The sequence below is a fragment of the Octopus sinensis genome, unplaced genomic scaffold (genome assembly GCF_006345805.1).
Source record: "Octopus sinensis unplaced genomic scaffold, ASM634580v1 Contig15411, whole genome shotgun sequence".
Lineage (NCBI taxonomy): Eukaryota > Metazoa > Mollusca > Cephalopoda > Octopoda > Octopodidae > Octopus > Octopus sinensis.
The window spans coordinates 5224-29032 of NW_021833715.1; the positions used below are offsets into that span (position 1 = coordinate 5224).

At 42.3% G+C, this 23809-nt stretch overlaps 1 protein-coding gene across 1 annotated transcript; it reads right to left on the minus strand.

Moving 5' to 3' along the window:
• Window positions 1–1192: 1192 nt before the first annotated feature.
• On the minus strand, window positions 1193–22453 carry LOC115230350 (coiled-coil-helix-coiled-coil-helix domain-containing protein 5). Its single transcript, XM_029800555.2, has 4 exons — window positions 22337–22453; window positions 14053–14206; window positions 4928–5073; window positions 1193–1467 (listed from the first exon to the last, which is right to left on the minus strand). Exons 2-4 carry the CDS (start codon window positions 14193–14195, stop codon window positions 1445–1447), a joined length of 312 nt encoding a protein of 103 aa, XP_029656415.1. The 5' UTR covers window positions 14196–14206; window positions 22337–22453; the 3' UTR covers window positions 1193–1444.
• Window positions 22454–23809: the final 1356 nt, after the last annotated feature.

Here is a 23809-nt window from a genome sequence, read left to right on the forward strand (position 1 = left end):
AGGAGTGCGGCTTAATGGTTAGGGTGTTAGGCTCATGATAATAAGATTATGGTTTAAATTCCTGGACTGGGTGACATTTTGTGTTTTTCAGCAAAACACTTCATTTCATGTTGTTCCAGTCCACTCAGCTGGCAAAAATGAGTATTCGCGCAACAGACTGACATCCTATCCAGGGGGAATATATACACCACAGAAACTGTACAATTCAATGCATAACAAAACCGAGCCATTTTGAATTACAGATACAATCCATGAGCTGGGATTCCACACAGTTTCCTTCTATTGGCCCAAGAATCTGCAAACTGGAACCAAATGCACGATCTCATTGTTTGCAAACTTATCAACCATTCAGCCATGCATTATGTCCACACACCCAAATATTTAGCCAGGCTGTGTTCATACACTCAGAGATACTCAACCATCTGGTCACATTGTATCAACACACATAGCGACATACACTGAATTATGTCATACCGTTCCCCCCAGAGACATATGGCTATGTTGTATGTCCACACAGCCAGAGATGCACTCTCAAAAATTTGACACCAGCATCGGTTGTCAAGCGATGTTGGGGGGACAAACACACACACACACATATATATATATATATATACTTATACATATATACGACGGGTTTCTTTCAGTTTCCGTCTACCAAATCCACTCACAAGGCTTTGGTCAGCCCGAGCCTTTAGTAGAAGACACTTGCCCAAAGTGCCATGCAGTGGGACTGAACCCGGAACCATGTGGTTCGTAAGAAAGCTACTTACCACACAGCCACTCCTGCGCCTGTAAATTTTTTTACCGGCATTTTTCTCCTTGAGGTAGAGACAGCTATTCTGAAGGTCTGTCAATCCCCTAATAGACCAGTCTAGTGTAGCAGTTTATTTATTAATCCTTTAGTAGATAAAAAAAAATAATTAGAAAGTACCCCCCCCCCACCGGTCATTTGGTTACGCTGTTTCCACACACCTAGAGATACACAAATAGCAATACAAATACACACACACACACACACACACACACCCTGGTTCTCCGTCAGTTATGACAAGTGTTCCAGTAGCCCCAATCAACAGAACAGCCTGTTTGTGAAATTGACGTGCAAGTGGCTGAGTACTCCACAGACATGTGTACTCTTAAGGTGTTTCTCAGAGAGATTCAGTGTGACACAGAGGGTGACAAGGCTGGCCCTATGAATTACACATACAACTCACTTTTGCCAGCTGAGTGGACTGGAGCAAAATGGAATAAAAAGTCTTGCTCAAGGACACAATGTACGGCCAAGAATCGAACTCACAACCTTATGATTGTGAGCCAAATGACGTAACTGCTAAGCCACACGCCTGCACAACACACACACACGCAAAGGGGACACTTAACACAGCCATACAAACCTACAAAAATAACTACATTTAGTTAAGATGGTCTACATTTGAGATCTGTGTCAGGAAGAACTGGTTTCTTGCGCTGGAAAATAAAAGAAAGAACAGAAGCCATGAAGATCTGTGAAGACAGGCATGATTGTCATTACATCTACATGAAACATTTTACATATCATCATCATCATCATCATTTAGCGTCTGCTTTCCATGCTAGCATGGGTTGGACGGTTCAACTGGGGTCTGGGAAGCCAGAAGGCTGCACCAGGCCCAGTCTGATCTGGCAATGTTTCTACGGCTGGATGCCCTTCCTAATGCCAACCACTCCATGGTTTCAAAATCAAATTCGATGACTGGCATCCGTGCTAGTGGAGCACTAAGAGCACCATCTGAGTGTGATCGTTGCCAGAGCGGCCGAGTGGCGTTCGTGCCGATGGCACATAAAAGGCACCATTCGAGCGTGGTCGTTACCAGCGTTGCCTTACTGGCAATTGAGCCAGTGTGCAGGTGACATGTAAAAAAAAAGATTCGAGTGAGGTCATTGCCAGTACTGCCTGACTGGCCCTCGTGCCACCGGCACGTAAAAGCACCCACGACACTCTCGGAGTGGTTGGCATTAGGAAGGACACCCAGCTGTAGAAACTCTGCCAGATCAAGATTGGAGCCTGGTGCAGCCATCTGGTTCACCAGCCCTTAGTCATACGTCCAACCCATGCTAGCATGGAAAATGGACGTTAAACGATGATGATGATGAATATACAACAACTTAGCTGGTAGAAATGTTAGCATGCCAGACAAAATGCTTAGCAGCATTTCATCTGACTCTGCGTCTGCCTCTATGGGCGGTCAATGAAATAAGTACCAGTTACGCACTGAGGTTGATGTATAATCCACTATCCTCTTCCCCTGAAAAATTTCAGGCCTTGTGCCTATAACCGAAACGATTAATTACTCTTTTACTTGTTTCAGTCATATGACTGTGGCCATGCTGGAGCACCGCCTTTAGTTGAGCAGATCGACCCCAGGACTTATTCTTTGTAAGCCTAGTACTTATTCTATTGGTCTCTTTTGCCGAACTGTTAAGTTACGGGGATGTAAACACACAAGCATCGGTTGTCAAGCGACGTTGGGGGGACAAACACAGACACACAAACATAAACACACACATACATATATATATATATATATATATATATATACATATATACAAAGGGCTTCTTTCGGTTTCCGTCTACCAAATCCACTCACAAGGCTTTGGTCGGCCCGAGGCTATAGTAGAAGACACTTGCCCAAGTTGCCACGCAGTGGGACTGAACCCTGAACCGTGTGGCTCGGAAGCAAGCTACTTACTACACAGCCATTCCTACGCTTAAATTGCATACCAAAATCATATTCAGGCTGTACATGACTACCCACAAACTACCCAGAGCTGTCTATGCACAGAGTAGCTATTATAATAGCTATGATTGATAATCTGTGGCCTGGACAGAAGAGCAAGAAACATTTTGTTAGTTCTCCATATCCTTTACTGGGTTTTGTCATGAGATTGCAGCCAAGCTGGGGCACCGCCTTGAAGTTTTAGTCAAATGAATCAACCCCCAAGCTTTTATTTTAAAGCCAGGTACTTATTCTATCAGTCACTTTTGCCAAACTGCTAAGTTATGGGAACATAAAGAGACCAACACCAATTGCTAAGCAGTGGTGATGGTAACAATCACATACACACACTGGGATTCATTCAGTTTCCGTCTATCAAATCCAATCACAAGGCTTTGGTCAACCCTAGGCTATAATCGAAGATACTTGCCCAAGGGACCACATAGGGGTCTGTACTAATTCTTGTCCTCTCTTTTACTCTTTTACTTGTTTCAGTCATTTGACTGCGGCCATGCTGGAGCACCGCCTTTAATCGAACAACTCGACCCTGGGACTTATTCTTTTGTAAGCCCAGTACTTATTCTATTGGTCTTTTTTGCCAAACCACTAAGTAACGGGGACACAAACACACCAGCATCGGTTGTCAAGCAATTCTAGGGGAACAAACACAGACACACAAACATATACACGCATATATATATACATATATACGACAGGCTTCTTTCAGTTCCCGTCTACCAAATCCACTCACAAGGCTTTGGTTGGCCCGAGGCTATAGTAGAAGACACTTGCCCAAGGTGCCACGCAGTGGGACTGAACCCGGAACCATGTGGTTGGTAAACAAGTTACTTACCACACAGCCACTCCTGTGCCTATCCTCGTGCATTTTTTGGGGGGAGTTAGTTTTTTCTTCAAAGAATTTAAGCAAACGGCAAGATTCTTTTGCTTAAGTTAAGACAGCTCTTTGTGTTTGTGGTTACCTAAATTGTGATGTGAATATATGCACATGAATTGGTGTGTAAATATCTCTCTATATATAAACGGCAGTTTGTCTGTGTGTGTGTCTGGCAGGTTGTACCCTCACCCTGACCACGGCTTTCAACCGATTCTGATGAAACTTGACACACTCATAGCCCAATGTCATAATTCAAGACTAACGCAGCGAAAATTTTGAAAAGTTCCCCCAGTTCTGAAAAAAATCGATAAATTCGACATGGGGTCGAGAATCTAAGCTTTTTATATGCAACACATTTTCTGTTGTAGTTTTCGCAACTTGCAATCAATTTTCACCAAACTCATTGTGAAGCTTAATGTTACCCTAAGAAACTTAATTCTGATGTTAGTTTTCCATGCAATACCTTACCATCAGAAAAAATCAATAAAATCATGCCATTTTGGGAAATCGCATTCAAATTCAAGATGACATATTTTCAACAATATCTTTCACAAATTGGCAGGAATTTTTTAAAAATTCACAGCGAGCATCATGTCTGCTCCAGGGGCTCTTACATACCCAGGAAAAGCCGGGCTATGCTGCTAGTCTATGCATAAATTGATGTTTGAATATGGATGCATGTTGTGCACGTGTGTGCAAAGTTGACTTCAGCGGAATTTGAACTCAGGACATAAAGACAGACAAGATACTGCTAAGCATTTTGCCCAGCATGCTAACGACTCTGCCAGCTCACCACCATAATAATAATTATAATAATAATAATAATTGCAAATTTTGGAACAAGGTCAGTATTTCCAGGGGAGGGAACAAGTCAGTTACATCAGCCCCCAGTACTCGACTGGTACTTATTTTATTGACCCAGCACACTAATGATTCTATTATAATTATTATTGATGATGATGACGATGAGGAGGAGGAAGGGCAGCAGCAGCAGAAGAAGGCAGAGGAGGAGGGGAGGAGGGGGAAGAAGAATGAAGAAGGAGGGGGGAGAAGAAGAATAATGAAGATGAAGAAAAAGAAGAAGGCGGAGGAGGGGGATGAGGAGGAGAAGAATGAAGAGGAGGGGAGGGGGGAAGAAGAAGGAGGAGGAGGAGGCGAAAAGGAAGAAGGTGGAGGAGTGGGATGAGAAGAAGAATGAGGGGGAGGAGGAGGAAGCGAAAAGGAAGAAGAAGAAGAAGAAGAAGAAGAATCTGAGACATAATAAATTAGAAATTACCTTCAGATGCCACTCTGTTGGCGCATTCATTAAATCTCTCCAACTGCGCAGAACACTTCTGCACGTGGATAGGGTTTGAAACTAGACACTTTTCGTATTCCTCGTATTTTTCAGTGCATTGTTCCTTCACTCTTGTAACAATTGGGCTGCAGGTTCAAATAGAATGCAGGGAGAGAGAATAAAAGAAGAACATCTTATATTTAAGAAACAGAAATCACAACTTCAACAAGAATTTATTGTTTTGCTATATATAAGGGAATATATTTGTACAGGGTGTGTGTGTGTGTGTCAACTGCTCATCATCAGTCTGGAGTAGCATGGCCTGAAGGACACAGGAAATGTGTCAAGGCTGACAGGAAGCGTTGATGCTTCCTAGGGCTAAATAGCAGTAGTGTGATTCCCTTTATGGGACTGTCACGTTAAGTTGACAGTATACAACTACTCTATCATACCACCACTGCTTATATCTCTCTGAGATATTTAGAAATGTATTATTTCAATTTTTGTAATCAGTGGATTTATTTCACTGGAATTCTTATATGTTTATAAAGGCTAGATAGGCATCTTCAGCTAGCAGGCCATGCTACTCCAGACTGATGACGGGCAAGACTCAGAAACTAATCTCTGGATGCAGGCTTAGCTGGGTGGAGGTGCTTATCTCCCCTTTGTAAACATAAGGACACAGGAAAAGTGTGTCAAGGCCGACAGGAAGTTTGATGCTTCCTAGGGCTAAATAGCAGTAGTGTGATTCCCTTCATGGAACTGTCACATTAACCCCTTACCCAACAATTATTTTGAAAATAAATGTATTTTTTCAGACATATTTTTTAATTGTTTTATTTTACTATGTTTTGAATGGTGATTTCGAGGTATATTTCAAACCTTATTTATTATGAATTTTAATTCAATAATATTGATTCTAAATTACCGCTTTGGGCAGAAACGAGTTAACCCGTTTTTTTCATAAATCATATTACTTTTACAAAAAAATCATGTTATTATATTTGGTTATCGACATGGTGGGGTTATAATATCTCTCTCTATATAAACGGCAGTTTGTCTGTCAGGTTGTACCCTCACCCTGACCACGGCTTTCAACCGATTCTGATGAAACTTGACACACACATAGCCCAATGTCATAATTCAAAACTAACGCAGCGAAAATTTTGAGAAGTTCCCCCAGTTCTGAAAAAAATCGATAAATTCGACATGGGGTCGAGAATCAGAAACACAAACCACAGACTGTCTAGGGGACGCAACTCGACCTTTTTAACTCATTTTGCTATTTTTTGGCTATAACTCTCTAAAAATGCTTTATAGTTATTTCCCTTACAAACCCGAGCAACGCCGGGCGATACTGCTAGTAAAGGTATAAAAAAAAAACAACGTAAAAACAAAGTGAATACTTCTATTCATAAAATGTGCCTTCCAACCCTTCGACTGTCTCCAGGTGACTAAATCATACTCGGTCTTCAATGCCTTACTCAAGCGAAAGGTGGCAGAAATCGTCACTGCCAGACGTATAAAGTGAGCGAATATACTCGTATATCTCAAAAAAGAGTTTATAATAGACGAAGGAACTCGTTTGCTGTCGATTTTGGCGAGTCTATCTTTTGACGAGTTAACTCGCCAGAGATAGAAAAAAACGATTTCAGTCAAAACGCATATATTCGTTACTGCCGGGTAAGGGGTTAAGTTGACAGTATACAACTGCTCTTTTAATAATGATTTCTCCCATGCTACTCCAGACTGATGATGAGCAAAAACTCAGAAACTAGTCTCTGGAAGCAGGCTTAGCTGGGTGAAGGTGCTTATCTCCCCCTTGTAAACATAAGGCCACAGGGAATGTGTCCTTATGTTTACAACCAAGAATACACTACTCACTGAGTAACACAATAAAAAAGTGTGTGTGTGTGTGAGCAAGATGATCATTATCTTTTAATGTCAATGTTGCATGCTGGCAAGATCTGCATGATTTGACGGGGTCAAAAATGTCCAAAAACTATGTCATATTCCACTGTCTGATTTGGCAAGGTTTTGCATGGCTGGATGCCATTCCCAAAGACAACCACTACCACAGATTGTACTAGGTGCTTTTTTCTTTTTCTTCATGTCACCATCACTTGGAGTTGCCATGCAGCTTGCAATTCTAAGACCTGCCTTTGACTGAGAAGAGGGCTCAATTCGGAGGGAGGTGGTTTTCAGCAAGGAGATACGAACCTAATATATGAAAGAAGGGACCAAAACAGAAAAACAGGGGGTATATATATATAATATATATTATATATATATATATATATATATATATATATACTAGCAGTATCGCCTGGCATTGCTCGGGTTTGTAAGGGAAATAACTATAAAAGCATTTTTAGAGAGTTACTTCCCTTATAGATGCCAATTTGGGCTTTCTTAGCCATTTCTGTTTTGGTGTCTTCAAGCCATGAAGTCGTTGTTCTAAAAGAACGCTGGTCTCCTTGACAACGCATTACGACGTTGATTTCCTTACACTCCCTTCCCCACAGCTTCACGAGGGAGGGAAGAAGGGGGAGAAGCAAACAGGTGCAGGTGTGACCATGGACGCCAACTCCGCCGCCATCGACACACGAAAAAATATGCATTAAAATGGAATAAAAAATGATGTTAAATTATTTTTAAAATCGTAGACTCATCGTAGACGCGCGCTAATAGCCAGACAGGCTCGATATGAATCACGACTATAAGATACCCGAATTTGTTGTTAAACTGTGCACGCAAAATGTGGGAGTAGTAGGAATCTAAATCGAAGGGGACAGACACTCACACAACTACAGTTTTATATATAATATATATATTATATATATATATATATATATATATAGGCACAGGAGTGGCTGTGTGGTAAGTAGCTTGTTTACCAGCCACATGGCTCTGGGTTCAGTCCCACTGCGTGGCACCTTGGGCAAGTGTCTTCTACTATAGCCTCGGGTCGACCAAAGCCTTGTGAGTGGATTTGGTAGACGGAAACTGAAAGAAGCCCGTCGTATATATGTATATATTATATATATATATATATATATATATATGCGTGTGTGTGTTTGTGTGTCTGTGTTTGTCCCCCTAGCATTGCTTGACAACCGATGTTGGTGTGTTTATGTCCCCGTTACTTAGAGGTTCAGCAAAAAGAGACCGATAGAATAAGTACTAGGCTTACAAAAGAATAAGTCCCGGGGGTCGAGTTGCTCGATTAAAGGCGGTGCTCCAGCATGGCCGCAGTCAAATGACTGAAACAAGTAAAAGAGTAAAAGAGTATATATATATATATATATATATATACACATATATATACATATACATATATATATATACATATATATATATATGCCCCTGGGAGCTCCTCTATGCTGATGACCTTGCTCTAATTGCTGAGTCACTATCAAAACTGGAGGAGAAGTTTCAGGTGTGGAAGCAAGGATTAGAATCGAAGGGCCTTAGAATTAACCTAGCCAAAACCAAAGTCCTAATAAGTAGGAAGGTAGACCAATCACAAACGCCTTCAGGTAGATGGCCCTGCTCGATCTGTAAAAAAGGTGTAGGTAGAAACTCTATAAGGTGCACCAAGTGTAAGCTATGGACGCATAAGAGGTGCAGCAATGTCAAAGGAAGGCTAACTAGGAAAATAGTTTTTGTCTGTGGCAATAAACACTGAAAATGTGCAGAGACCAACTTCTACCAAGTTCCAGGGAGACAAACTAGAAGTAGTTGATAGCTTCCGCTACCTAGGTGACCAAGTCAGTAGCAGGGGTGGGTGTGCTGAAAGTGTAACTGCTAGAGTAAGAATAGCCTGGGCAAAGTTTAGAGAGCACTTACCCCTGCTGGTGACAAAAGGCCTCTCGCTCAGAGTAAAAGGCAGACTGTATGATGCATGTGTACGTACAGCCATGCTACATGTGTTATGTGTAGTTTGGGTTCTAACGGGATAGACAACCAAATGAAAACCATTGTTATTGTTTACGTGTTTATTGACTTTTGATGTTACACGGACTCGACATTCAGCGTAGTGATACATAATATACTTTACACACAGTTGTACTGTTCACTAACAAAATAGTGCCAAGAGTGGGGATGTAGTTTGGCATACGTAAACACATTTGGTTGTCTATCCCATTAGAACCCAATCTACACATAACATGGTGGCAGCAGTAAATAATTAATCAGGAACTGTGCCTTTACAACGAAACAGAAACACAACGAACAAGGAATTAACAAACAAAACATCGCTTCGTCTTAGGACAACAAACACGACGATCCAAGATGGTGACCCCCGTCGCTGTACAGATGAATCTACATCCGATTATGAACTGGGACTCCGATGATATCGTGGAAGCATTCAAGAAATTTAAACAAAAAACTCAACTGGCTTTCAAAAGTTTCCTGAAAGGCACAACTGACGATGAGAAGGTAAGCTATATCCTTTTATGGTCAGGTAATAAAGGAATAGACCTATTCAATAGCTGGGATATGTCAGAATAGGACTGCAATAATCCAGACACACTTCTTGAGAAATTTGAAAGGCACCTAGAGCCCAGGTCGAATCATAGAATTCACAGATACGAATTCCAGGGCCTGAAACAAGACCCACAAGAAACGATTGACAATTTCCTGTGCAGACTGAAGAATGTTGCCGAAAAATGCAAATTCAAAGATAAGAACGAAAGAATTGTTGATCAGTTACTATGGGGGTGTGCTCATAAAGAAGTTCAGAAATCCCTCATAGGTAAGGACGCTCTCCAGTTGATAGAAGCAGTAGACACTGCAAGAGCATTCGAAGCCACTACCAAACAAATGGCCTCACTTACCTTACAAACAAGCTCACTAGGCAGCAGTGTAGATATTGTATCTAGGCACAGGACGAAACATACCCGCAAACAAAGAACATGCCAGTACTGTGGTACAGAGCATGAGTTCGACAACCGGAAGAAATGTCCTGCATTCGGTACACACTGCAAAGCATGTGGAAAACCTAACCACTGGGGGAAAATGTGTAGGTTGGCAAAATCCCAGAAATACAAGCCCCAATTTTCAAAGAGAAGACAAAGAGATATACATGCACAACTACAGGAACAAAACACCTCAGAGGAGGAATTCTTGGCAGTCGGCACAATAAATGTGCATGAGATGGGGAATGGCGACCAGAGAAAAAATGAGGCATACACAACAATAAGAGTACAAAAGAAGTCTGGCAAGAAACGAATAAACATTGACTTAAGGCTGAAGATCGACACTGGAGCCGAGAGTGATATCTTGCCTGTCAACCTCTACAAAAAGATGTTCCCAGAACACATGACACAAGAGGATAAAGTCAAAGAAGGAATCCTCACACCAAGTGATGTAATCCTCACTGCGTACGGAGGTACCAGGATTCCACAACTGGGCAAAACAACAATCACAGGGACACACAAAGGAAAAACAATCAATTCTTGGACTAAATACCTGCAAAAAGCTAAATATTGTGTCAATCAATGGTGAAGTGAAGGCAACTCCGAGCAGGATTGACAGAGATATGCCTATCAAAGACCAACCACCAATCACAAACAAACAGGAGATGGAAGGACCAAGCATAAAGGTCCACCACATTGTAAATGTGACAACCACAAAGCTAGCGGAAATCAAAGAGGAGACCAGCAAAGATGAAGAACACCAGCTCCTTACTCAGATGGTGATTCAGGGGTGGCCAGAAAAGAGACATCAGGTGCAGCCCCTCATTCGTGAATATTGGGCCATCCATAATGATATATCAGTGGAGAATGGAATCCTGATGGCTGGATCCCGAATAATCATACCCAAGTCAATGCAAAAAGAGATTCTTGACAAAATCCACCAAGGGCATCTAGGAATGGAGAAATGCAAGCTCCAAGCCAAGTCAGCAGTATATGGGGTAGGCACGTACAAAGACATAGAAAAGACAGTTTCTACATGCCACATCTGTCAAAAGTACAGAAATTCACAACAAAAGAAGGAAATGATATCTAGTGACATCCCATGAAAGCCATGGCAAACTATTGGAGTAGATCTGTTCACAGAAGGCCAAGAATGGTATTTGATAATGGCCTGCTACTACTCCAAATTTCCATTTGTGAGAAAAGTGAAAGACCTGAGAGCCAAAACAATCACTACAGTGGCTCGAGGACTTCTAGCAGAGCAAGGAATACCAGAGCAGATCATATGTGACAATGGAACCCAGTTAACATCGCAAGAATTCAAAAAGCTAGCCGATGAGTATGGGTTCAATATTACAACTTCATCTCCACACTACCCCAAAGGTCATGGGTTTATAGAAAGACAGGTGCAGACAGTGAAGAGAACACTAGTCAAATGCCGAGAGACTAAGGAAGACCCACACCTGGCACTTCTGTCCCTACGAGCGACACCACTGAGAGCTGACATGAAACCCCCAGCAGAATTGCTGAATGGCAGGAAGTACAAAACTACCCTGCCAACTAAGATCCAACCTTCTATTGACCAGGAAGAGACAAGGGCAAAGTTAGCAGCCACTCGAGAACAATCACAGAAATATTACAACAGACATTCACAATACTTACCTGAGATACTTGGAGGACAACATGTGCATACTGAAGATCCCATAACTAAAGCATGGATTCCAGCACAGGTTGTCAGTAGAGCTGAAACCCCAAGATCGTATATAATAGTAACGGAATCTGGTGGGCAGCTGAGACGCAACAGGGCCCACATCCGCCCAACACCAAAGCTGTTGAGGACAACGTGTACAACACCTGCTGCATCATCATCCCAATGGGCACCACCCACCCATCAGCAGCCCAACAACACACCACAGACACCGGTGCGAAGCACAAGATCCACCAGATGGAGAAAGAACATCCTGCCACCGGTTCGATACCGCTAAAGAAAAAAAAACAAGACAGGCTGACAATCCATGGAGCAAGGGAGACTACTCATAATTGTCTTCACTGCCAGAAGACCCCTTTATATTTTTTTCAAGAAGAAGGGATGTTACACATTCATATCTGTGTATACGTGCATCCCCACTCTTGGCACTATTTTGTAGTGAATAGTACAAACTGTGTGTAAAGTATATAATGTATTACTACACTGAATGTCGTCGTCCGTGTAACATGTAAAGATAATAAACACGTAAACATAACAATGGTTTTCATTTGGATGTCTTTCCCATTAGAACCAAAACTACACACATAACACTAGGTGACCAAGTCAGTAGCGGGGGTGGGTGTGATGAAAGTGTAACTGCTAGAGTAAGAATAGCCTGGGCAAAGTTTAGAGAGCTCTTACCTCTGCTGGTGACAAAGGGCCTCTCACTCAGAGTAAAAGGCAGACTGTATGATGCATGTGTACGTACAGCCATGCTACATGGTAGTGAAACATGGGCCGTGACTGCTGAGGATATGCGTAAGCTCGCAAGAAATGAAGCCAGTATGCTCCGATGGATGTGTAATGTCAGTGTTCATAATCGACCGAGTGTAAGTACCATGAGAGAAAAGTTGAACCTAAGAAGCATCAGTTGTGGTGTGCAAGACGGACGTTGCGCTGGTATGGGCATGTGGCGAGAATGGATGAAGATAGTTGTGTGAAAAAGTGCTACACCCTAGCAGTTGAGGGAACCTGTGGAAGAGGTAGACCCAGGAAAACCTGGGACGAGGTGGTGAAGCACGACCTTCGAACTTTAGGTCTCACCAAGGAAATGACTAGAGACCGAGACCTATGGAAGTATGCTGTGCGTGAGAAGACCCGGCAAGACTAGTGAGGCCATAACCCATGGCCTCTACCTGGTATGTAGCCAGTCGACTTATACATACCTTTCCTTCTTGGGACACAAAACTCCACTTGTGAAGACCCGTTGAGGCAAGTGAAAATCAACAAATCAAAATCAAATCAGATATCAGAAAGCAGAACCAAAATCGAAGTCGATCAACATCAATGGAAATTGCAGCTGTGATACCAGTGCCGGTGACAAGTAAGCGAACCATCCGATTGTGGCCGTTGCCAGCACCGCTGCGACTGGCCTCCGTGCCAGTGGCACGTAAAAGCACCATCCGTTCGTGTCCGTTGCCAGCCTCGCCTGGCCCCCGTGCAGGTGGCACGTAAAAGCACCATCCGTTCGTGGCCGTTTGCCAGCACTGTCTGGCACCTGTGCGGGTGGCACGTAAAAAGCACCCACTACACTCGCAGAGTGGTTGGCGTTAGGAAGGGCATCCAGCCGTAGAAACACTGCCAGATCAGACTGGGCCTGATGCAGCCTTCTGGCTTCACAGACCCCAGTTGAACCATCCAACCCATGCTAGCATGGAAAACGGACGCTAAATGATGATGATGATGACGATATATACATATAAAGTTAATCCAAACATGAAAACACCAAGAGAAAACACAACAACGCGAGTATTATTGGACGCTTAAGAAGGAAGGGAAGGAGGGTTTTACACTTTGAGCGGAGCTCTTCGTCAGAAACATAGGAAAAGGAAAGATCCAGAGAAGGGAAAACGGAGGAAAAAAATCCCCAACAGTACACACGTGGTCACATTTTGAATGGATATATATATATATATATACATACATACATACATATATATATATATTTTTTTTTTTACTTGTTTCAGTCATTTGACTGCGGCCATGCTGGAGCACCGCCTTTAGTTGAGCAGATCGACCCCGGGACTTATTCTTTGTAAGCCCAGCACTTATTCTATCGGTCTCTTTTTGCCGAACCGCTAAGTGACGGGGACATAAACACACCAGTATCGGTTGTCAAGCAATGCTAGGGGGACAAACACAGACACACAAACATACACATACACATACATATATATATATATATATATATATATACAACAGGCTTCTTTCAGTTTCCGTCTACCAAATCCACTCACAAGGCATTGGTCGGCCCGGGGCTATAGCTGAAGACACTTGCCCAAGGTGCCATGCAGTGGGACTGAACCCGGAACCATGTGGTTGGTTAGCAAGCTACTTACCACACAGCCACTCCTGTATATATATATACGCACAATTGCAACGTGGAAAATGTTTATAAGCAGAAGTAGATAAAAAAATAAATGGAGAAGGCTAAGAAAATTAGTGAGTGGCACCATTACTTTGATTCAGCACATTTAGCAAGCTTCATTCGGGACAGTTCACAGTCGATGTGCCAAGTTTCTGGATAATTCTCTACACACGTAGAATACAACTGGATGTATTTCCCACACTGCTGTAACACAACTTGCATTGCAGAATCCATGATTGGTCTACCTGGAAAAAAAAAACAAAAACAAATAATGACTACAGGTGTGCATAAGCGTGTGGGCATGCACGCGCATATATATATATATTAAAATTATAAATTAGGGTATCTACGAGATAACACCATGCTGAAAATAGCAGCCATGATCCGACTCTAAAACCACCTTAAGTGTTCATATAGCAACATGGAGAGAGGACAGAGAGACAAGATGAAACTAGTAAAAAATTACTGGATAATTCTAGATCCCGGATTTCTGACTTTGCATTTAGGAATACTTTGCCTCATCAGTGGAATACACTGGTGGAAGCACTCCGTCGGTTACGACAACGAGGGTTCCGGTTGATCCGAATCAACGGAACAGCCTGCTCGTGAAATTAACGTGTAAGTGGCTTAGCACTCCACAGACACGTGTACCCTTAACGTAGTTCTCGGGGATATTCAGCGTGACACAGAGAGTGACAAGGCCGGCCCTTTGAAATACAGGTAACAGAAACAGGAAGTAAGAGTGAGAGAAAGTTGGTGGTGAAAGAGTACAGCAGGGATCACCACCATCCCCTGCGGAGCTCGTGGAGCTTTTAGGTGTTTTCGTTCAATAAACACTCACAACGCCCGGTCTGGAAATCGAAACCGCGATCCTATGACCGCGAGTCCGCTGCCCTAACCACTGGGCCATTGCACCTCCACCCTTGATGCATACGTGCATATATATGTATGTATACGTCCGTATTTGTAAGTATTCGTATGTTGTATTTATATACTCTTTACTCTTTTACTTGTTTCAGTCATTTGACTGCGGCCATGCTGGAGCACCGCCTTTAGTCGAGCAACTCGACCCCGGACTTATTCTTTTGTAAGCCAGTACTTATTCTATCGGTCTCTTTTTGCGAACCGCTAGGTGACGGGGACGTAAAACCACCAGCATCGGTTGTCAAGCAATGCTAGGGGAACAAACACAGACACAAACACACACACATATATATATATATATATATATATTAAAATATAGGACAGGCTTCTTTCAGTTTCCGTCTACCAAATCCACTCACAAGGCATTGGTCGGTCCGAGACTATAGTAGAAGACACTTGCCCAAGATGCCACACAGTGGGACTGAACCCGGAACCATGAGGTAGGTTAGCAAGCTACTTACCACACAGCCACATTTCTGTGTGTATTCCACTGATGAGGCAAAGCATTCCTAAATGCAAAGCCAGAAATCTGGGATCTGGAATTATCCAGTAATTTTTTACTAGTTTCACCTTATCTCTCTGTCTTCTCTCCATGTCGCTATATGAAAACTTCAGGTGGTTTTAGAGTCGGTTCATGGCTGCTATTTTCAGCATGGTGGTATCTCGTAGATACCCTAATTCATAATTTTAATAATTATTACCTTTGAAGGTTACTTTTTCCATGCTGACCACTTGATAAGATCGTTATTATATTTTTAATTAACGATCTTATCCTTATTTAGATATATATATATATATATATATATATATATATACACACACACACACACATATATCTCATCATCAATTAACATCTGGTTTCCATGCTGGCATGGGTTAGATGGTTTGACTGAAACTGGTAAGTTGGAGGGCTGCACCAAGTTCCAGATTGATCTGGCTTGGTTTCTATGGCTTGATGCCCTTCCTAATGCCAACCATTCCAAGAATGTAGTGGGGTGGTTTATGAGCCAGTTATGTGACACAGGCAAGTTACGTGACACCAATATATATATATATATATATATATATATATATAGGCGCATGAGTGGCTGTGTGGTAAGTAGCTTGTTTACCAACCACATGGTTCCGGGTTCAGTCCCACTGCGTGGCACCTTGGGTAAGTGTCTTCTACTATAGCCTCGGGCCAACCAAAGCCTTGTGAGTGGATTGGTAGACGGAAAACTGAAAGAAGCTTGTTGTATATATGTATATATATATATGTGTGTGTATGTGTTTGTGTGTCTGTTGTTTGTCCCCCTGCATTGCTTGACACACCAATGCTGGTGTGTTTACGTCCCCGTTACTTAGCGGTTCGGCAAAAGAGATGATAAAATAAAGTAGTACTGGGCTTACAAAGAATAAGTCCCGGGGTCGATTGCTCGACTAAAGGCGGTACTCCAGCATGGCCGCAGTAAAATGACTGAAACAAGTAAAAGAGTAAGAGTAAAAAGAATATACACACACACACATATATATATATATATATATATATATATTACACACATATATATACGACGGGCTTCTTTCAGTTTCCGTCTACCAAATCCACTCACAAGGCTTTGGTCGGCCCGGGGCTATAGCAGAAGACACTTGCCCAAGGTGCCACGCAGTGGGACTGAACCTGGAACCATGTGGTTGGTTAGCAAGCTACTTACCACACAGCCACTCCTGCGCCTACATCAAAATAAAAATCAAATGGAAATTGTAGTTAAGACACCCGTGCAGGTGACACGTAAAAAGCACCGTCCGAACGTGGCAGATGCCAGCGCCGCCTGGCTGGCATCTGTGTCGGTGACACGTAAAAGCACCATCCGATCGTGGCCGTTTGCCAGCCAGCTCTGGCCCCTGTGCCGGTAGCACGTAAAAAACACCCATAACACTCATGGGGTGGTTGGTGTTAGGAAGGGCATCCAGCTGTAGAAACACTGCCTATTTCTTTATTGCCCACAAGGGGCTAAACACAGAAGGGACAAACAAGGACAGACAGATTAAGTCGATTATATAGACCCCAGTGCGTAACTGGTACTTAATTTATCGACCCCGAAAGGATGAAAGGCAAAGTTGACCTCGGCGGAATTTGAACTCAGAACGTAACGGCAGACGAAATACGGCTACACATTTCGCCCAGCATGCTAACGTTTCTGCCAGCTCGCCACCTATAGAAACACTGCCAAATCAGACTGGAGCCTGGTACAGCCTCCATGGCTTACCAGACCCCGGTCGAACCGTCCAACCCATGCTAGCATGGAAAACGGATGTTAAATGATGATGATGATGATGATATACTTTTTTCGGAATTAGATGGGAGGGGCACCAATCTGAAGTTATACCCACATATTGTTATAAAACACCTGTATCTAAATCGAAAGATCACCAATCTTCAGTAATCTGTCAGTCTTTTTTACATATCCAAAAATTCACTAGGGTTTCAGGGAGAATTGGCCACAGGAATGGCTACAGACACAGGCATGGCTGTGTGGGTAAGAAGCTCACTTTATAACCAGGTAGTTTCAGGTTCAACCCCACTGCATGGCACCTTGGGCAGTCCTAGGCAGATTAATGCCTTGTGAGTGAATTTGATAGATGGAAACTGTGTGGAAAGCCATTACACACACACACACACACATGCAGAAATTTATGAAAGATGTGTGTGTCTGTGTGTCACTCACTGCCACTGTTTGGCAATGGTTATTGCTTTGTTTACAGCACCATAACTTAGCAACTTGGCCAAAAAAACAAAAAAAAAAAGTGGATGTGTGGTAAGTAGCTTGCGTGCCAACCACATGGTTCTGGGTTCAGTCCCACTGCATGGCACCTTGGGCAAGTGTCTTCTACTATAGCCTCGGGCCGACCAAAGCCTTGTGAGTGGATTTGGTAGAAGGAAACTGAACGCCCATCATATATATGTATATCTATATATATGTGTGTATATGTTTGTCCCCCAACATCGCTTGACAACCGACGATGATGTGTGTACGTCCCCGTAACTTAGCAGTTCGGCAAAAGAGACCGATAGAATAAGTACTAGACATACAAAGAATAAGTCCCGGGGTCGATTTGCTCGACTAAAGGCGGTGCTCCAGCATGGCCACCGTCAAATGACTGAAACAAGTAAAAGAGTAAAAGAGAATATGAACCCAATAAATAAATAAATAAAAGTCGGTAATCCTTCAGTTGATCTTCCCCTTTAATCTTTATTTACTTTTTTAACCACCACATACAGAAGAATTACCAAAAAGTTCCATGTCGATTTGTTCCAGCAAGACTTTTGTTAGCCGCTCTCCAGCCATCTATTTAAAACTGTATACAGCTATGGTACGACCACACTTGGAATTCGCATCATCAGTTTGGAACCCCTATCTTGCTCAGAACATTCACCTCCTGGAATCTGTTCAGAGACGTGCAACCAAACATATACCCTCCATCAGACACCTACCATATTCTGAGCACCTTGTTTCCCTGGGCATGGATTCACTAAGGCTCCGGCGTCTGGCGACGGACTTGGTAAACACCCACAAAGTTATCAACCACCTCACCAACAACAACACTGAACACCTTTTTGATCTCCATGTGTCCAACACCCGTGGACATGTTTACAAAGTCAGAAAACAACACAGCTCCTTCCATGACTTTCGGAAACATTTTTTCACGCTCAGAGTTGCTGAAGCATGGAATAAACTGCCTGCATCAGTTGTTGACTGCCATGACACTGCATCCTTTAAGGCCCTCATGCTTTCCGAAATCCGCTGAAACTACACCTGATAATATAATATATAATGAAATTATTGTATACAGTGCTCAGGTGCACCACAACTTGTCAGAAAGTGCATATAAAGTACATGCGTAATGTAGGAATGTCCGAAAGTGAACATGCTTGTGTGTGTATGGAGGGGAGAAAATCAAGTGGTAGTGTTGGTGAATCTCAGGAAGCATGGAATCTTTAAGGATTGCAGTGCTCCGACAACTAACAACCGATGCCGGCAGTCTGTTCATGCTTCAGCGTGTGTATGGAGGGGAGAAAATCAGGTGTGTAGTGTTTGCGAATCTCAGGAAGCATGGAAGTTTTGAAGGATGCAGTGCTCCGACAACTAACACTGATGCCGGCAGTCTGTTCCATGCTTCAGTGCGTGTTATGGAGGGGAGAAAATCAGGTGTAGTGTTGGCGAATCTCAGGAAGCATGGAAGTTTTGAAGGATGCAGTGCTCCGACAACTACCAACTGATGTCGGCAGTCTGTTCCACATGCTTCAGCGTGTGTATGGAGGGGAAGAAAATCAGGTGTAGTGTTGGCGAATCTCAGGAAGCATGGAAGTTTTGAAGGATGCAGTGCTCCGACAACTAACAACTGATGCTGGCAGTCCTGTTTCCATGCTTCAGCATGTGTATGGAGGGGGAAAATCAGGTTGTAGTGTTGGCGAATCTCAGGAAGCATGGAATTTTTGAAGGATGCAGTGGCTCCGACAACTAACAACTGATGCCGGCAGTCTGTTCCATGCTTCAGCGTGTGTATGGAGGGGAGAAAATCAGGTGTAGTGTTGGCGAATCTCAGGAAGCATGGAAGTTTTGAAGGATGCTGCTCCGACAACTAACAACTGATGCCGGCAGTCTGTTCCATGCTTCAGTGTGTGTATGGAGGGGAGAAAATCAGGTGTAGTGTTGGCGAATCTCAGGAAGCATGGAAGTTTTGAAGGATGCAGTGCTCCGACAACTAACAACTGATGCCGGCAGTCTGTTCCATGCTTCAGCGTGTGTATGGAGGAGAGAAAATCAAGTGTAGTGTTGGCGAATCTCAGGAAGCTGGAAGTTTTGAAGGATGCAGTGCTCCGACAACTAACAACCGATGCCGGCAGTTTGTTCCACGTTTCAGCAACTCTCAGCGTGAAAAAATATAGACTTTAGATGAGTTGTAGTGCACCTGAGCACTGTACACAATTATTATTATTATTATTATTATCAAGCCCTTCAAGGTGATGCTGTAGCATGGCAGTAGTCCAATGATCGAAGCAAAATTAAAGAGACACGGATATATATACATACGAATTATTTCTTTATTGCCCATAAGGGGCTAAATATAGAGAGGACAAAAGGATTAAGTCGATTACATCGACACCAGTGCATAACTGGTACTTAATTTATCGACCCCCAAAAGGATGAAAGGCAAAGTCGACCTCGGCGGAATTTGAACTCAGAACGGAACGGCAGACAAAATACCGCTAAGCATTTCGCCCGGCGTGCTAACGGTTCTGCCAGCTCACCACCTTTTATTTATATATTTATATTTATATATATATATATATATATATATATATAAATTCAACAACAATTGAGGAATGGCCTAATAGGCCATTCGACACCCACTAGAAAGAGCAGCCAGGACTCAAACCCGCAATTAAGTAGTAATTCAGAAATTAAAAGAAAATTTTAAAACATTTACCCTAATTCATCTTTAGACAATGCATTGATTCGGTGTTTTTAATGGCAAACCAGCTTAATTAATTAAATTAAACTAAATCAATCCACTAAAGGCTACACCTCATCAGCGAATTTTTTGCTACCCTATATTGATTAATATATATATATATATATATATTTATTATATAGAAGGCTTCTACAGGACTAGTACTGTTTCATTCAAGAGAATCTTCAGTTCCTGAGATTTCTCTTGAAGAAAACAGTACTAGTCCTGTAGAAGCTCCTTCTATATAATAAATTAATTTTACTCTGCTATGTATTGAGTACCTTACTACTGTGGTTGACCCCGATCAACCCGGTACCTACATATTTATATATATATATATTATATAACCCATGCGAGCATGGAAAACGGACGTTAAATGATGATATATATATATATATAATACGCTAATGTAAGGTCTGTGTGCATTATTGTTACAGTAAAGACGGCAAACTGGCAGAACTGTTAACCCGCGGTACAAAATGCTTGGCGGCATTTCATCCGTCTTTACATTCAGAGTTCAAATTCCGCCGAGGTCGACTCTGCCTTTCATCCTTTCGGGGTTGATTAAATAAGTACCAGTTACGCACTGGGTCGATATAATCGACTTAATCCCTTTGTCTGTCCTTGTTTGTCCCATCTGTGCTCAGCCCCTTGTGGGTAGTAAAGAAATAGGTTCTACTTAAGAAGAGTGGTCCTGGTGCGCGCACACGCGCATCCGCACTAGCTAATCGTGATTAGGCGATCCTTACTTTGTGTTTTTGTGTTTTATTTACCTTACTCTTTTTACTCTTTTACTTGTTTCAGTCATTTGACTGCGGCCATGCTGGAGCACCGCCTTTAGTCGAGCAACTCGACCCCGGGACTTATTCTTTTTGTAAGCCCAGTACTTATACTATCGGTCTCTTTTTGCCGAACCGCTAAGTGATGGGGACATAAACACACCAGCATTGGTTGTCAAGCAATGCTAGGGGGATAAACACAGACACACAAACACACACACATATATATACATATACACGACAGGCTATATATTCATTTTTGGGGGTACTATTTAAGAAGAGTGGTCCCGGTGCGCGCACTCGCGTAGTCGCGCAAGCTAGTCGTGACTAGTCGATCCTACGACTACCTAGCAAAGTAAATAAAACACAAAATAAATAATTTTTTTACACAAAGTAAATAAAATGCAAAAACACAAAGTAAGGATCGACTAGTCATGACTAGCTTACGCGAGTGCGCGCACCAGGACCACTCTTGTTAAGTAGTACCAATACGGTTTACAAAAAAATCGTCCCTCAAATACAAATTAGTGTCCATCCAGAATATTCTGAAACATCCCGAGACATCAAAATCTGCTTGCAATGCCGGTTTCGAATCTACGAAACTATGCCAAATCTACATTAAAGTCGATATTATTATTATTCAACACGTTCTGAGTTCAAATTCCACCGAGGACGACTTTGTTTTTCATCCTTTCGGGGGTACTAGTTAAAAAGAGCGGTCCCGGTGCGCGCATCCGCACTAGCTAGTCGTGACTAGTCGATCCTACAACGACCACCTAGCAAAGTAAATAAAACACAAAGTAAATAAAATGCAAAAAACAAAAAGGATCGACTAGTCACGGCTAGCTAGCGCGGATGCACGAGTACGCGAGTGCGCGCACCGGGACCACTCCCTCTTAAGTAGTACCAGCTCATATATTTTTACCAACATTTTCTTTCTTTTTTTTTTCATCGTACATAAAAACATTTCTAAAGCCAAGATTATCTTCGAAGGTGGTGGTCACTGAAGAATTAATATTCCAAAAATATAATTTCCCCCCCCCCTCATCTGAACCGCTCCACTACACGATTGTTACCCTAATTATGGGCCTAATTGCAGGTCGTGACGAAAGAATGCCAATTAGTGTATAAGAACATGCGTAGGGAATGAATAAAATGCCCCCAAAAAGCACTCACCCTTGTTACGAAGAAGCTTAATGGAAATGACTTTGGTTTAAGCGTGAGGTTTTCTGTCAGCGAACGCCATGATGACGGTGAATCGTTGAAATGTTTCCCTTGTTGAAATATTTTCCGGATATACTGGAAGGAGGAAGATAAGGGAGATAACATATTTTCTTCTTGAAGGCCAGATTTTCCTAGTTAACTAAGGAAATTTGAAAAGATTCGAATATTTATTTGAATGACAAAGTAAGCTTTGAGTTGCTGTGGAAAGAGATGTGTTCTAATGTTCCAGCAAGAATTATGTATCGTGTGTCTGTGTGTCGATATATATTTTGGGTATATGGGCGGCGAGCTGGCAGAAACGTTAGCACGCCGGGCGAAATGCTTAGCGGTATTTCGTCTGCTACTACGTTCTGGGTTCAAATTCCGCCGAGTCGACTTTGCCTTTCATTCCTTTCGGGTCCGATAAATTTAGTACCAGTTACGCACGGGGTCGTGTAATCGACTTAATCCGTTTGTCTTCCTTGTTGTCCTCTCTGTGTTTACCCCTTGTGGTAGTAAAGAAATAGGTATTCGTCTGATTTCTGGGTTCAAATTGACTTTGCCTTTCATCCTTTCGGGTCGATAAATAAGTACCAGTTACGCACTGGGTCATGTAATCGCTAATCTTCGTGTCCTTGTTTCTCCCCTCTGTGTTTGGCCCCTTGTGGGTAATAAAGAAATAGGTATATTTTGGACATATATTTGCGTGTTTGTATGTATATGTATGTGTGTGTATGTATACATACGTGTGTATATCTGCCCAAGACTATATGTGTGTGTGTGTGTGTGTGTGGATATATATTTGCGTGTGCATGGGTTCGTGTATATTTGCGCGTATATATGTGTGTGTATAGGCGTAGGAGTGGCTGTGTGGTAAGTAGCTTGCTTACCAACCACATGGTTCCGGGTTCATTCCCACTGCGTGGCATCTTGGGCAAGTGTCTTCTACTATAGCCTTGGGCCGACCAAAGCCTTGTGAGTGGATTTGGTCGACGGAGACTGAAAGAAGCCCGTCGTATATATGTATATATATTTTTCAATAATAATAATAAGGGTAAAATTAATCAATTAATTAATTAGTAATTAATAATTTGGACAAGGAGACTAAAACACAAAAACACAAAGGAAATAATTTTTCTAGACAAAGTAAATGAAATACAAAAACACAAGGTAAGGATCAAATAGTCACGACTAGCTAGGGCGGATGCGCGAGTACGCGAGTGCGCGCACCGGGACCACTCTTCATAAGTAGTACCCTAGTTTGGATCTTTTCCTTTTGAACGGCAGTTTGTAACATAATTTCTAGGTAACCAAAAAGTTTTAAACTTCGTATACTGGTAGAATTACGTTAAACAAACAAATTACATTTTTCTCAAGAAAGCCAAGAGAAAAAAAATGTTTTATTTTGACACATTCTACCAGTATACGAAGTTTAAAAGTGTTTAG

What these genes read in the sequence shown, in the direction of transcription:
- LOC115230350 (XM_029800555.2), bottom strand. Translation starts at nt 14,195, where the DNA reads ATGGATTCTGCAATGCAAGTTGTGTTACAGCAGTGTGGGAAATACATC. An exon ending in GCTAAATGTGCTGAATCAAA is followed by an intron (nt 5,074 to 14,052) that starts GTAATGGTGCCA and finishes TTGAACCTGCAG; the next exon opens with CCCAATTGTTACAAGAGTGA. An exon ending in CAACAGAGTGGCATCTGAAG is followed by an intron (nt 1,468 to 4,927) that starts GTAATTTCTAAT and finishes TTTATTTTCCAG; the next exon opens with CGCAAGAAACCAGTTCTTCC.